Below are 12,879 nucleotides of genomic sequence, written 5' to 3'. Positions count from 1 at the left end.
AAACCTCAAATAGCTTTTTCAAGGTGGACATTAGTTTTACAATGCCTTAAATGGATATCACGAGGAAGGTGTCTGTCTATTAAATATTAAATTGTTCCTGGTTTATCATTAAATTTTCTTTAAAACGGGATATAATCATGTAGCAGGTTATTTTTCTTGCTTTGGTCGTGGGTTATTTGGCGAACCGATGATGGCAGAGTCAATGGGTTTCCTGGCAACGAGTGGACGAAACAACAGGTGTCGCTCCAAAATAATGCATGTTTTGCAATTCGCCCTGTGGCTCGTAATCGGCGAGGATCATGAGATTCCTATGTTGGTAAGTAAGCTGTAACCTTCTCTGAGTATCGTTTTTCACCTTAAAAGCGGACGGCGGAGTGGTGTTTCGTTTCAAGAAACGGTAGAAATAAGATAAGCCTCAAGTTCTCAAACGGAATAGGAACGTTAACATGATATTAAATTGCCGCGAATAGTTAAGACATTTTTGTGCGCTACAAATACGATGTAATAGAAGGAGAACGGAATATGAAAACTGGAAAGGAGCAAGGAGAGAAACGTTCTCGAGTTTCAAATAATTTTGATTAGGAAAAAAATTTCCAATCATTCATACGTAATATGAGAATCTGCACGTCACCCTTTAACCGTAAAATCGTAAAATGTTCTACATTCTATTGATTGGTTTATGTGCTCGTGTTTTGGTCAAATATTAAGTCGCTGTTTTGTATTCTGCACCTATTTTTGAAGTCGGAAGTTTCAAAGCGTACTGTTATTATCATACAGAGATTTAGTTAATATTACTCGTACATCTAGATGATTTTGATGCACGCAGAGAAAAGGTTCACTTATAAATCAAAAATTCATAGATACGACAAACATCGTTTGCTTTCAACTTGTTTATTTTTGGCGAGCATAAATTTTAGCGTTATCTCAGTCTTGCCTCTTCAGTTTCATTTAAATTTGATCCCATGCACTCCCTGTATTTACCAAATAAGATTAAAAGATTGCTTTGCATGAATATACTTTTTTCTTGTAGACAATCATAATTCATTCAGAATATTTTGCTTTCGTGAAAAAGTTGCTAGTCACCCAGTTAAACGCATTTACCGTTGCTTCAGTTAAACACTCTTGGATGTATTGCCAAACAGTGAGTATACTTGTCACGTAAACTCTCAGTTATTGTCGCATTCTGAATTGAGATCCAAAATTCATTTTCTTGGAGGTCGTGCGGCGCAAATCATCACAGACAAACGAGAAATCTGTCGGTCTTTTCGGACATCCATTTTACATAAGCTCAGTTTGATATTCAAATGGCAGGTTAAACATGACATGTAATTCATCCTCGCTTTTTCCAAACATCCAACGTATTTGTTTGAACGCAGCTTTTACTGGCATGGTATGGCAAAGTTTCACTGGCACGCTTTTACATTGTAATTTCTTTTTGTTCATATCGTGGATATCTGATCACAAATTTTGTATTTTTGTTACATATCACCAGTGAACGGAAGTTTTTTTTCTTGATGTGCTTTTACATATTCGTATTCACATTTGTTGGCATTGTTGCTACTTTTGGAAAAGAGAAAAAAACCAATCGAGCTGAGATATGCAAATGATGGTTAAAGGCTGGTTTCCATCCGTGACGCACTGCAAAGAACAACCAACATTAAAAGCACTAACTTTTTGTTAAATCGGTAGTGTCTTTTGTCTTTATGCGATATTTATCAAAATGTTACCGTGTTTACGTCCCTAGAAAAAGGGATCCCTAAATTAAAACAGATCATCTAATGCCAAAAGACTATGAGGTTTTGTTTTTCGAAGTTGAGTGACGTACCTAGTCACGTGATTAATCAGCCTCTTGCAGACGTAAGAGCTCACGAAGGAGTGTGGATTCATTTCAGGGAGGTTTACAGATGAGGCTAGTGAACTAACAGCAGCAGCTTGGATATGGTGAGTCTTACAATGCCTTACAGCATAGATTACAGCGTACATTACTGTATAGTATTTAAGCAGGCTGAAATCGATGACATGAGGTAGTTTATCATTTTCGCGCATGTTATAATAAGGCCTGGCCAAACGCTCGCAACATTTCAATGCAACATCTTGCAACATTGTTGGGCACAACATGTCGCGTACGTTTGGCCACCCTGTTGTGATATGTTGCGTGGGTTTGGCCAGTCCATTCAACACATGTCATTCAACAATGTTGCAAGATGTTGCGTTGAAATGTTACAAGCGTTTGGCCAGGCCTTAAACATAAGCCAACAGCAAAGGTGTTTTTCACTTAACAAATCTTTTTGGAAAAAGTCAAAGACCTGTGACAACACTTAAGTTCCCTAATTGTTTTTCGTGTCACTGAATAGTGAGACTTCGTTGTATTAGCTTACTGGGATTAAATGTTCGCTTTTTAATAAAAAAGGTGTTCTCTCTAGAAGGCGATTCATTAAAAGATAAGGTGTATTGGAGAGCAGTTGTCAAAAAAACATGGAGATTCGATTTAATCAATTTGCCAAAGATAAACAGACAAATTGAATTTGTTAAAGAATTAAAAAATTATCCGAGAATATCATGTTCTAACGAAAATATTTGCATGTTTGGGCTAAGATTGCAGCAGAAGGGAAGGTAAGCAGTTGGTCAAGTAAAAAAAATGGTCAGTTTTTCGTGTGTTTGCATGGAAGCCAGTCCGTTTTTGTTCACATTTGCTATTTATTAACGCCGAACTTGCAATACCTTCTTTTTTCCCCGAATTTTCAATTCTTCATAATCAGCACAACGTACTCTATGTTTCATCTTTAAAAGATGTAAGGGATAGTGATATAGATTTAAGGGATTAAGAAAACTGAAGAGTTAAGGAGGAAGCCGAGCTCATAGTAGGATACTATAGATACTGTGTGTGTATCTGTTTTGTTGAGCCTGTTTGTACATTCAAATGAAGAACCGAAGTCTCTAAAATTAAAACATAATTGTAAGAAGAAAACGTCAAAATGTTGTTCACAGCTTGCATAAGTTTACCTCGCCCATTTCCAAGTGAGTTCTCTCTCTCTCTCTCTCTCTCTCTCTCTCTGTATCATTTTTTCTCCATAACTCTCTAAATACACCAGTTTTCGAAATTCTTTTGTCTCGTTTGCTTTTACAGGATTCTTTGACTCGAGAACAACTGGGAGGTAAGTTAAGACTTGTTTCTTTCGTGACTTTTGTGCGTCTTTTTGTTTCTTTCTTTTTAGTAAGCGAAATTATCATTTTACATCAGTTTTGGCGGTTTGTTGTTTTGTTAACCAGGCTCCAGATGTTCAAAGGCTTTATCCAATGAATAATTAACTATCCAGAGTTTAGAATATATTCAACGTCGGGGCTGGACAATCTGCTAGCCAGAAAGTCATGCGAGCCTTGTGAGTCTTGCATTTAAGTCTAAGCACCCATTTCAAGTAGCGCTGATAAACGGTATTTAAGTCTTAAGCACCCATTTTGAAACGGTTAGCTTTCAATAACTGTGTGGCTCGCATGTTGGCCCGTAAGATTCGCAGCCATGGCGCGCACGTTGTCCTCACTCTTCAACGTCAAATGTTCGCTAGGGTTTTCGTTCACGCGTTTCGATGCTCTTCACTTTTACATGAGCAAATACTGAAATCTTTGCATGCAGGGGTGAAAACCGTTGGATAGTAACTCAAGTTATCCACTGGATTAAGTTATCCGCCCACTGCTCAACTGGGGGGAGATGTTCATTGCGGTGTTTGCACTAAACAAAAGATGTTTTTGCTTTTTCAAAACCGTGCATATAGAAAAAGTCCGTTACCTAATTTTCAAGAAACGTTCGCTCTAACGCCTGCTCTAACACCTGAAAGGCGTAATTTCTAACGTCGGTCAATGGGAGTAACTCTGTGAATTTTCATCCGCTTTTTCTTTCTTTATTTATTGTTTTTTTTTTAGAATATCGGGATGCATTCAAATGCTTCGATTTGAACGAAAATGGGACACTCTCAACAAAGGAACTTAAGCATGCAATGCGCATGCTCGGCTCCAATCCCACCGACACTCAAGTGCAACAACTTGTGAACGCCAAAGACTTTGATGGTAACTTACGCACATGTAGAGCTGTTTTATCCAGCGATTTTTGCTCTGTCTCTTTCTTGAAAATGCGTAAAATTATATCCAGCACTGCAGCAGTCCTCTCACAGCTGACATAAAGGTATACGGCATCCATTTCGAACGGTGGTAGCGACGCCACCCCCCCCCCCCCCAAAGAAAAAAGAAAACCCGGTAAAATGGGTTGCTGGCCTCGAGTGGCCGTGAGTGTTTTCCCTTCCTCAAACATCCCCAGAAAGTCTATACTTATCCAGCCGTTGCCTTTAATAGAGAAGTGAAACAGGACATTGAAGGGCGAGGCAAATACCGGTTCGTGTTGATATGCACCTCGGTCACGTTTTTGCGCGGTTTACTGAATATGCGGGAAACAGATCTTAAGTGTTATTGAAATCCAAAAAGAAAATTGGGGGTAACCACGCATTTTTCGAAGATAATTAACAATATTTGTAAAAAAGCTTTTCCTTACAAAGCAATGTATGGCGTTCTTTTCCAAATTGAAGCTTCATTATCCCTGAAAAAACGCGTGGCGTGGTTACCCCCAAGTTTCTTTTTGGATACCAAGGGCACTTGCTAAGTTCAGCTTTTTCCGCATAGTTTTAAACCACGCAAAAATGTCGTTGTATTAATAAGCACCACCCATAGGAAACTCGAGTATCTCGAGATGCGCAGAACGTATGCGCAATAACAATACTGTCCTTAATAGGGAGCTGAATCACGAGACATTTTTGAGCCTTGGACGGCAACCGGAGAGAGAGGCAAATAGACCATTTTCGAATTCTTACGGCTGGACTGGATCTAGCATGAAATGAAGGCTTATGCGGGCAAATCTTTTCAAACACAAATTAAGTTGCTGCATTAGCCTCCATTTCATGCTAGATCCAATGCAGCCGTGAGAATTCGAAAATGGTCTTTTCACCAGCGGGGTGTCCTTCCCATTCTCCGCGCGGCTTATGCCTCTCGCGCCAACAATACCGACAGCTACGCAGGCTAGAAATGCACTGTTTTCCTTTTAAACTTTTCTTTTTGAGCAATAAAAACGATTAGTTCACTTGGTGGTTACGGTGATGTCATTTTGCAAACCGAAAAAGGAGAAGTTCTTTCTCATGCTGTTTAACAGCTATTCACCGAGGTGGAGGTGGCTTGTGGTGGATATTTACCGAGCCTCGACCGCAACTGATGCGAATAGTTGTTTTAGTATACACAAAAACAGTGAGATAATACAGCAAAAAAATTTGATTTTTACCCATTTATGCCTGCAACGATTGCAATATTTTCGGGCGCAAATCCACGGCGAGTTTCTCGGAGGTGAATAGCAAAGAAATATTCGGAGCAGAGCATGCCTTCAACGCTATACACTGTGCCTTTTATTTATTTGCTGCTTCGCGTGCAGTTTAGTTAGTTCGGTAGATATTTGTTTTGTGTGTCTGTTTGTTTGTTGTTGTTTTATGATGTCGATATTATGTGCGTGTTTTCCGACCCAAGCGGCATTTTAATTTCTTTTATATAATTTGAATTCCTAGTTCTTTAACTCCCTCTTTCTTTATTTAATTTCGATACCTGTGAATTTCTTTCTTGTGTATTTCGAGGTAAATAAAGGTCGTGTTAATTCCTTTCCTTTCGTTATATGTACAGGTGATGGCACAATCAATTTTGAAGAATTCGTGAACATGATTGAAGAGCAAAACAACATAGAGGAGGACGAAAACCTGTTTACGATATTCGGTGTGTTTGATCCCGAGGACAGAGGCTATATCGAAGGAGAGAGCATTAAAAAGTCTTTGCTAAGTTTAACAGATGCTCCTGTTGAAGAAATCAATGAAATATTACAGGCAGCACAGATCACTGATGGCAGAAAGATTGGAATGGAAGGTGCGTTTCATTGGGTATGACATTAAAGGGGCAATATCACATTTTTTTTAGGGTGTTGAATTCCACCAAGGTAGCCAGGATTTTATGAAAAGAAAGTAAATAGTCAACAGATACGTTTTGGGTTTCTGTGCGAATCTGTGGTGATAGCGAATAGTATATAAGGATTGGATTTTTGAGGAGTTGAAAAAGCCAATTGGAAACCAGTGCTTTTCAAGCTAGAAGCGTAGGGAAAATTGTTTCCAGAAGCACACCAATCTTTTTCTAGGTAGTGACAACTGTTCGCAATGCTGCAGTTTGTATAAATCACCTTCGGAATTAAGGGCACTTTAAGAGTCTGTCGAAAAACAAATTACAATAGGAAGAAGAAATCTACAATGTCTTCGTTGATTTAGTTATTGTTTTTCTGTTGGTGGGGGATGGATGCCCCAGCTCATCGGTGCCTGACGATTTCATTATTACGTCTTGTCCTGGCAATGTAAAATAACCAGTGACTTCGTGGAGGCTGGGAATGTTCTCCAGTGGAAAGGCTAGGGATATTAAAGTTTTCTTCGGAAAGTGGGATAGATTGCCCTCCCGCAACAGTTTGCCGGAAACAAAACATAAACGCACTCTTTGCGACTTGAGGTGAAATAATTGTTAAAAGAGGGTCTATTTAACAAATTGATGTCAGTTTTTCATATGTCTGTCCTGTTATTAATCATGAATTTCGTCATAACATTGTCAAAGTAGCTGTGCATCCACGAGGCGATAGCCGAGTGGATCCACAGACCACTTTGACAATGTTATGACGAAATTCAATGTCAATAACAGGACAGACGCATGAAAAACTGACATCAATTTTTTTTTTACAATAACAAAAAGGCAGAGGGGTCAAAATTAAGTCAAAGCACGAGAAGAACGCAAGTCAAAAATGCTAGAAACTTCAATTTTATTCAATCTGACGCGAGCACTATCGCGTCATTATTGCATAAATTATACGTTTATGGTTCTGTCCGCTTATTGACAATAAAAATTAGCCAATGAGCGCGCAAGAATCTTGCAGTCATTGTAAAATGACTGTTTCTTTCCTTATTTCCCAGAGTTCTCGTCGCTTCTCGTTCCACTCATCTTCAGCCGAAAAAGGGGACGGTTTTACCATGGTGATAGAAGAAGCTGGCACAAGAGCGAAAATGCTCTACAATTAGAGACTACCCAATCATCACATTTGAACGTTTTTGAAAGCTCTTTGTAGGCTTTGTCTGTAATAGGAACCTATTAATATTTTGAAAATCGGACACTTCGCCGATGAACGGGGTAGTTTCTAAAGAAACTGTGGTGCTGCGTCGGTGGGGAAGTAGTATACAGGTATTTGGTTTTATCGACGGAGTTGATAATCTAAATTGACCACCGTACAGAGATTGCAAAAGCTGACGTTTCGAGCTTTCGTTAATACCGTGGGGATTAAGGGTTCCGATTTGGAAGATGAATTTTTTGTTCCAGATTCTTGCGGCCTTCCGTCGTACCTTGATGTAGGGAAAGGCCGCAGACAGCAATGTGTTTTTTGGAGTGGTTAGGGAGATTAAAATGACGAGCGACTGGCTTAGATGCATCCTTGTCATTCTTCTCAACATCGCGAAGGTGTTCGCGGAATCGGTCGCCAAGTCATCTACCTGTCTCGCCAGTGTATAATTTATTGCATAACGTACAGGTGATGCAATAAATGGCATTTGCGGAAGTACATGTGAAACGATCGGTGATCTTAACAGATCGCTTAGATCCCGATATTTTGCTAGTGTTAACAGTGAAAGGACAAGTTTTGCATCGTGAGCGCGCGCAATTGAAAGTGCCGGGTTTCTCGTTAGTTTTTAGCGCGCTTCTAACTAAAAAGTTGCCTTCGCTCTGACGGAGGGCTAACGCTTGAAACGTCAGCTTTTATAATCTCTGTACGGTGGTCAATTTACGTTATCAATTCCGTTGATAAAACCAAACTTCGTTGATGAGACAGACAGGCGATATTCATCGAAAGCTTGCAAACACTGAATTTCCAGGTAAAAGTGCTCATGTACCGATGTTTGAGGAGTATGCATTGAACCTATCCTGGGTTGCAGTAGTTGTTAGGGAAACGAGAGCCGATAAAACCGTCCTTTGTGTTCTCTCTTGAATTTTATCCTAATGTGAGACAAATTCGTATTTGTGATTTTATATTTGTAATATAAATATGCAATAAATTGTTGTTGCGCGGGGAAGTCATTGCATGGATAGCTGGCGTCTGTGCGATTCTAAGATTCAGAACGATCAAAGAGACTCTATATCAAAGTCTTTTATCTGAACTGCGGATATCGGAAAGGATTTCAGTTTGACAGGAAAGATCGTCGCACTTAAAGTAGCTACTTCCTCAATTTGTTCTGTCCAAAAACCGTTTGAAAAGGCTGCGTGTGTATTAAAACCGAGGTAACTGTTCTTTTGCCAACTGTAGATGTAATGCAGACCTACGCCGGTGATAATAGCCTGGTTTGTTCAAGAAAGTAGTTATATGCTGTATGTCAAGAACGAACGAAGCCTTTTGTAACACTGTTGACTGACTTCCCTCTTTCCCTGGTTAACTTCTCGGCTCTGGAAGAGGTCGTGATCCCGCATCCCTGCATTGTACATTTTCTTGACAGCTTAACTCCACTGTGCTTTGAATCAGCGCAGTGAATTGTTCACCCTGTCAGAGGATAGACGCTCACAACACCAAGAGAATTTTTCCTTGGGAGACAGCTTTATAGCTCTTTTCTGGCTGTTCCTTTCCTGTCGCCCCATGCGTGTTCATGTCATGTATTTCCCACTCGGTGTCACGTGAAAATCCCATTGTGGTTCTCGACGAGATCAAGGAAGTCTAAAAATTATAAAAATACAAGAAAGCTGATGAAGTTGTTCAAAGCAAGCGATTCTTCTGACCGTTTTGGATTTTAGGTTCTATGACTATTTTTTGTGATTATAGTGTCAGGATCCTATAGGCGAATATCCTATTGCTGCGAATTCTACTTCCGACAGCACAGAAGCTAGAATTTACGGTGCGTTCGATTGAACGTATTCCGGAATAGGAATACATGGAATAGAAGTTAGAAATCCTTCGTTGTAACGGAGACTCACATTAAAGTTGTCAAACACCTGCTAAAATGCTATTTTAAACATATCTTTATTATCCTTGTTGCTTCAAAACGCCATACATACTGTTTTAAATCATCACGTTACGAATTCTTATTCCGTAAGAAGTTTAATCGAACGCACCCTTATTAGTAAAAACATAACAAAAACTTTTAAACGCACTCTTTCGAAGGTACCCACGAAGCTGCCTAGCTAGAAATGTAGCCACTTAGCTGTGTAGCCACGCTTATTATCGTTTTATGTTTCAGAACGCTGACGATTTTCAGGGTGCATGATCTAAACTAACCAAATCTTCTTTCACAATGATATGCATTTGTTCTGGAGAGCACAGTTGTAACCCAAGCAGCACATCTGTTGATTTCGTCTGGTCACAGGTCTTCCCCCTCCGACCGTTAACCCCCATCCACTCCCTAACATGGCCTACAACGGAGGTCAACGTACCTTGATAAGTTAGTTTCCGGTCTCTTTCCAAGTCCGCAATGGTAATCAACTCCTCAAGTTCTTCTTGTGGTATTTTATTGTCCATATTTAGTATTATGTAGCGTAGTTCCGCCGATTCAATGTATCCTTTGTTGTCAGCGTCGAAGATTCTGAACGCTAACATCATGTCTGCTTCTCTTTCATCTGGTTTTTTCTGATCTTCCATTAACTTTACAAACTCTGGAAAGTCAATCACGCCATTCCCTGGTACGACAAACAGCCAAATTACAACGGTTTTCGTCCGCTTTAAAACAGCAAGTGTTAGTAAATACTAAAACAGAGGATAGCGTTGAACGCGCGATATCTGATTGGCTACTCAAACTCCTAATTTCCTTTGCTCTTCACCTTCGAGCAATTCGCGCGGGATTTACGGCCGAAAATATTGCAAGAATAAATGAGTTAAAACCATCTTTTTGCGCTATATTATCCCACTGTTTTAGTATTACTAAAACAAGTACGTGTATTTGTTACAGGTAAATTTGAAATTCAGGTTGAAGTGATTTCAACCTAGCTAGGTAAATTTAATTTTAAACTAGGTTGAAATTGAAAGTAGGAAACATCAACAAAAAGTCCATCAATTGTTAGCAAGTACGCTGTTAATGTTGTAGTCACAGTTCTTACCATCATAATCCACATTGTTTATCATCGTTTGTAATTCTTCCTCTGTCGGGTTGAACCCTAGAGATCGCATTATCGCGGACAGTTCTCTCGTGGTGATAATCCCATCGTTATTGCGGTCGAACAAAGAAAAGGCATCTTTGTATTCTGTAAAGAAGGTGAAGATAACATTGGAATGAACCAACAAATCGGTCAGATAGTTATCTGTACCGACGACAACTAGAACAGGTGAAAAATTAAGGTATGTTTTTGGCTCCGTGTTGTGTGTCGAATTGCATGGCGAGCTATAGTCGCAGGACTAATCAGTCAGCTTTATGTTTTCTTATGACAGTTTTAAAATCGGCGGAATTGCTCGGAGGGTTGTTTTAATCCAGTATTTTATCTATTTATTGCATTACTTTGTTGTTATATTAGCTGATGAATTGTCAGTCTGTGAATAAATAAGGACTGTATACCCACCTATCTTCCCTTTTGCCGTTTGTTCGCAAATTAAGCAAAAATAATCATTAAGGTAGATACTATTTTTCACCCTCTACAGCACGGAGGTCCAATATGTAACTTTTTAAGTTTTCTTTATATACGAGTACTGATCAGAAGTTTATTATTGTTATCCCTTTTCCAAATTTTGTTCTTTCTCGACTGAATTAAGTGTTTTGGCACCCTCTTCCTCCGGTACCTTCGCTTTGTTTTTAGGCGAATATATCTGTTCATTTGCGATCTCACCCCGCAGCCTCCGTAATCCCTGAAGTCTGTGATTTCCCGCAAAAGGACAGACGACAACAACGGGGTCTCAGCGTCGTATTCCCATTATTTCCAGATGTCCCTTTTAAGGTGGCACTTGCTCCTCAGTTCGCTGTTTGAGGTCGCGCCCTCCAGCACAACCGAGTCAACCATATGGAGGTTTTCTTATTTGGAATCGGGAAAAACATGCAAGGATGCGATCTGAGAAAACGAGGTTAGTGATTTATTTATTTTATCTTTATCTTCTGAGTGATCAACTACATCTCTATTGATGATTCAGTTGATGGGCAGCCACGTGTAATTGGCTTCGAGTCGATTTTTATGAGGGTGGAAATTCGTGTAACCCAGGCGGTGCCAGGCATTTCGTCAAACATAACAAGCATAATTTGTGTGCGAAAATTCAATTTTATCGAGTAACGATTTTTGCTCTCCAGCCATTCACTTAATAATCACACTGGCCAAAACTCCTTTTTTCCTCGGTTATTTCTGACATCTGTTACAATGCCAGGTGTAAGTGTTCATCAACAAACCGTCGATCCCTCTTTTTCTTTACCTTCAATTTGTTCATCAGACAGGTTCTCCTATCAAAAAAAAGAAGTAAGATCCAATGTTGAAAATTTTTCTTTTGAAGCATTTTCTCCCAATTGTCATCTAGAATTACAGCTTTGTGTAATTAATATGCACACAATTGGGTGGAATGACAGTATGCAGAATATTCTTAAACCACATCCGAAGGAAAGGATTTCAATAGAGAAAAAACGAGAAACGATTGCAGCGGAAAGTAATTTGGAGTAAGGAAACATAGTGTCTCTGAAAGAGTGTCAACCTTTTCGAGACTAAAATTGCCAAGTTTTTGTATTGTTGGATAATTGTTCCAGCTTTATTCCACTTCCTTTCCTGGCAGTGGTTATTTAATATTAAGTTTTAGGAGAGCTTTTTGTTTGCTCTTTGCATCAAGCTGTTCTACTTTAGGCAAACCAGTAGACACAGCTGCAATAGGTGATATTTTTATCGGTTGTAATCGTGCTTTTATTTCGTATGAAAAGAACAAGAAGTTCTCCACTATTGTTAAATCCCAAGAATTGCCGGGTGAACTTTTAAGCTACAATTTCATATTCCAAAAATAAAATGCAATTGCGGTATCTGGTTCTCTCGCTTGATTGACAGCCTTCCATATCACTTCAACTTCAATTTGAAAGTTGTGAATATTAGCATCGGGAACTCCAGAAAACGCAAATATTTTGTATAACAACGATGTGTATAATAAAAGATTATAATGCTCGCTTTTTTTGCAGTGGAACGTCACTAGAAAAAAAAAGCTGAAAAAAATTGAGGAGGGTGAAGCAAACCTGTTTTACTGTTTAAAGACAAAGTTAACTTCGAGCGAAGACAGCTTAGTGGATATAGTCAAATATAGCGAGGGTGCAATGTGTCTTTTCGTTTTTGTGATCTGGCAATTACTTTTTTGCAGTTCGGTCAAGTAAGTAAAAATAAATAAATTTAAAGAATGGTTTGACAAAAGACGCTGTTATTTCCTAAAATGGCGTCGTCAAATTGGTTTTCGGGAACGTTTAAATACAAATCTTTCAGCTTTCCTTAATACTGAGTTAATCCTCTGTTTTGGTTTAACGTTGTTTCTTCCAAGTACACCAAAACGGCTTCGAAAATAAAATTAAATTTACTATTGAAAATATGTTTTCATCGTTTCGTTGTCCGAAAACTTCTCCAATTCTCCGGCGGAAAAAACTGAGGAAAACTGGATATTTATGGTTGGCTTTGTAATCAGCCGGAATTTAAAACAGATCTTACCCCTCGTAGTTTGGACGCACTTAAGTAGTGTTTTACGTCAAAATAATGGCTTACCATGCTTGTATTATTGAACTTTCCAAGATAAAGCGCAAGGAAAATTAATAATAAACCTGCGCACCCAAGTGGCCGTTTGGACTGAAAATAAGTCCGACGCTGCAA

General features: G+C 39.1%; 2 protein-coding genes across 3 annotated transcripts in view; one reads left to right on the top strand and one right to left on the bottom strand.

Moving 5' to 3' along the window:
• LOC137973885 (target of EGR1 protein 1-like) overlaps positions 1-1,942 on the top strand; it is an 18,542-nt gene extending 16,600 nt beyond the window's left edge. The window contains exons 7-9 of one of the 2 annotated variants that reach the window (XM_068820778.1): positions 1-316; positions 1,031-1,141; positions 1,893-1,942. The exon at positions 1-316 is cut by the window's left edge and continues 1,772 nt beyond it. The gene's annotated coding sequence lies outside the window, so the exon portion shown is untranslated. The remainder of the gene's footprint in view (positions 317-1,030; positions 1,142-1,892) is intronic. The other variant, XM_068820779.1, reaches the window with a different exon arrangement.
• A 5,230-nt stretch (positions 1,943-7,172) lies between these two features.
• On the bottom strand, positions 7,173-12,879 carry LOC137973887 (uncharacterized). The gene is made up of 5 exons (XM_068820781.1): positions 12,775-12,879; positions 11,465-11,492; positions 10,174-10,317; positions 9,514-9,756; positions 7,173-8,800 (listed from the first exon to the last, which is right to left on the bottom strand). Exons 1-5 carry the CDS (start codon positions 12,775-12,777, stop codon positions 8,757-8,759), a joined length of 462 nt encoding a protein of 153 aa, XP_068676882.1. The 5' UTR covers positions 12,778-12,879; the 3' UTR covers positions 7,173-8,756.

The sequence above is a fragment of the Montipora foliosa genome, chromosome 10, assembly GCF_036669935.1.
Source record: "Montipora foliosa isolate CH-2021 chromosome 10, ASM3666993v2, whole genome shotgun sequence".
In the NCBI taxonomy this organism is placed as follows: Eukaryota; Metazoa; Cnidaria; class Anthozoa; order Scleractinia; family Acroporidae; genus Montipora; species Montipora foliosa.
This window is presented reverse-complemented; position numbering and strand designations above follow the sequence as displayed.

What these genes read in the sequence shown, in the direction of transcription:
- LOC137973887 (XM_068820781.1), bottom strand. An exon ending in GTCTGATGAACAAATTGAAG is followed by an intron (nt 10,318 to 11,464) that starts GTAAAGAAAAAG and finishes CCTTCTTTACAG; the next exon opens with AATACAAAGATGCCTTTTCT. An exon ending in AAACAATGTGGATTATGATG is followed by an intron (nt 9,757 to 10,173) that starts GTAAGAACTGTG and finishes TTGTCGTACCAG; the next exon opens with GGAATGGCGTGATTGACTTT.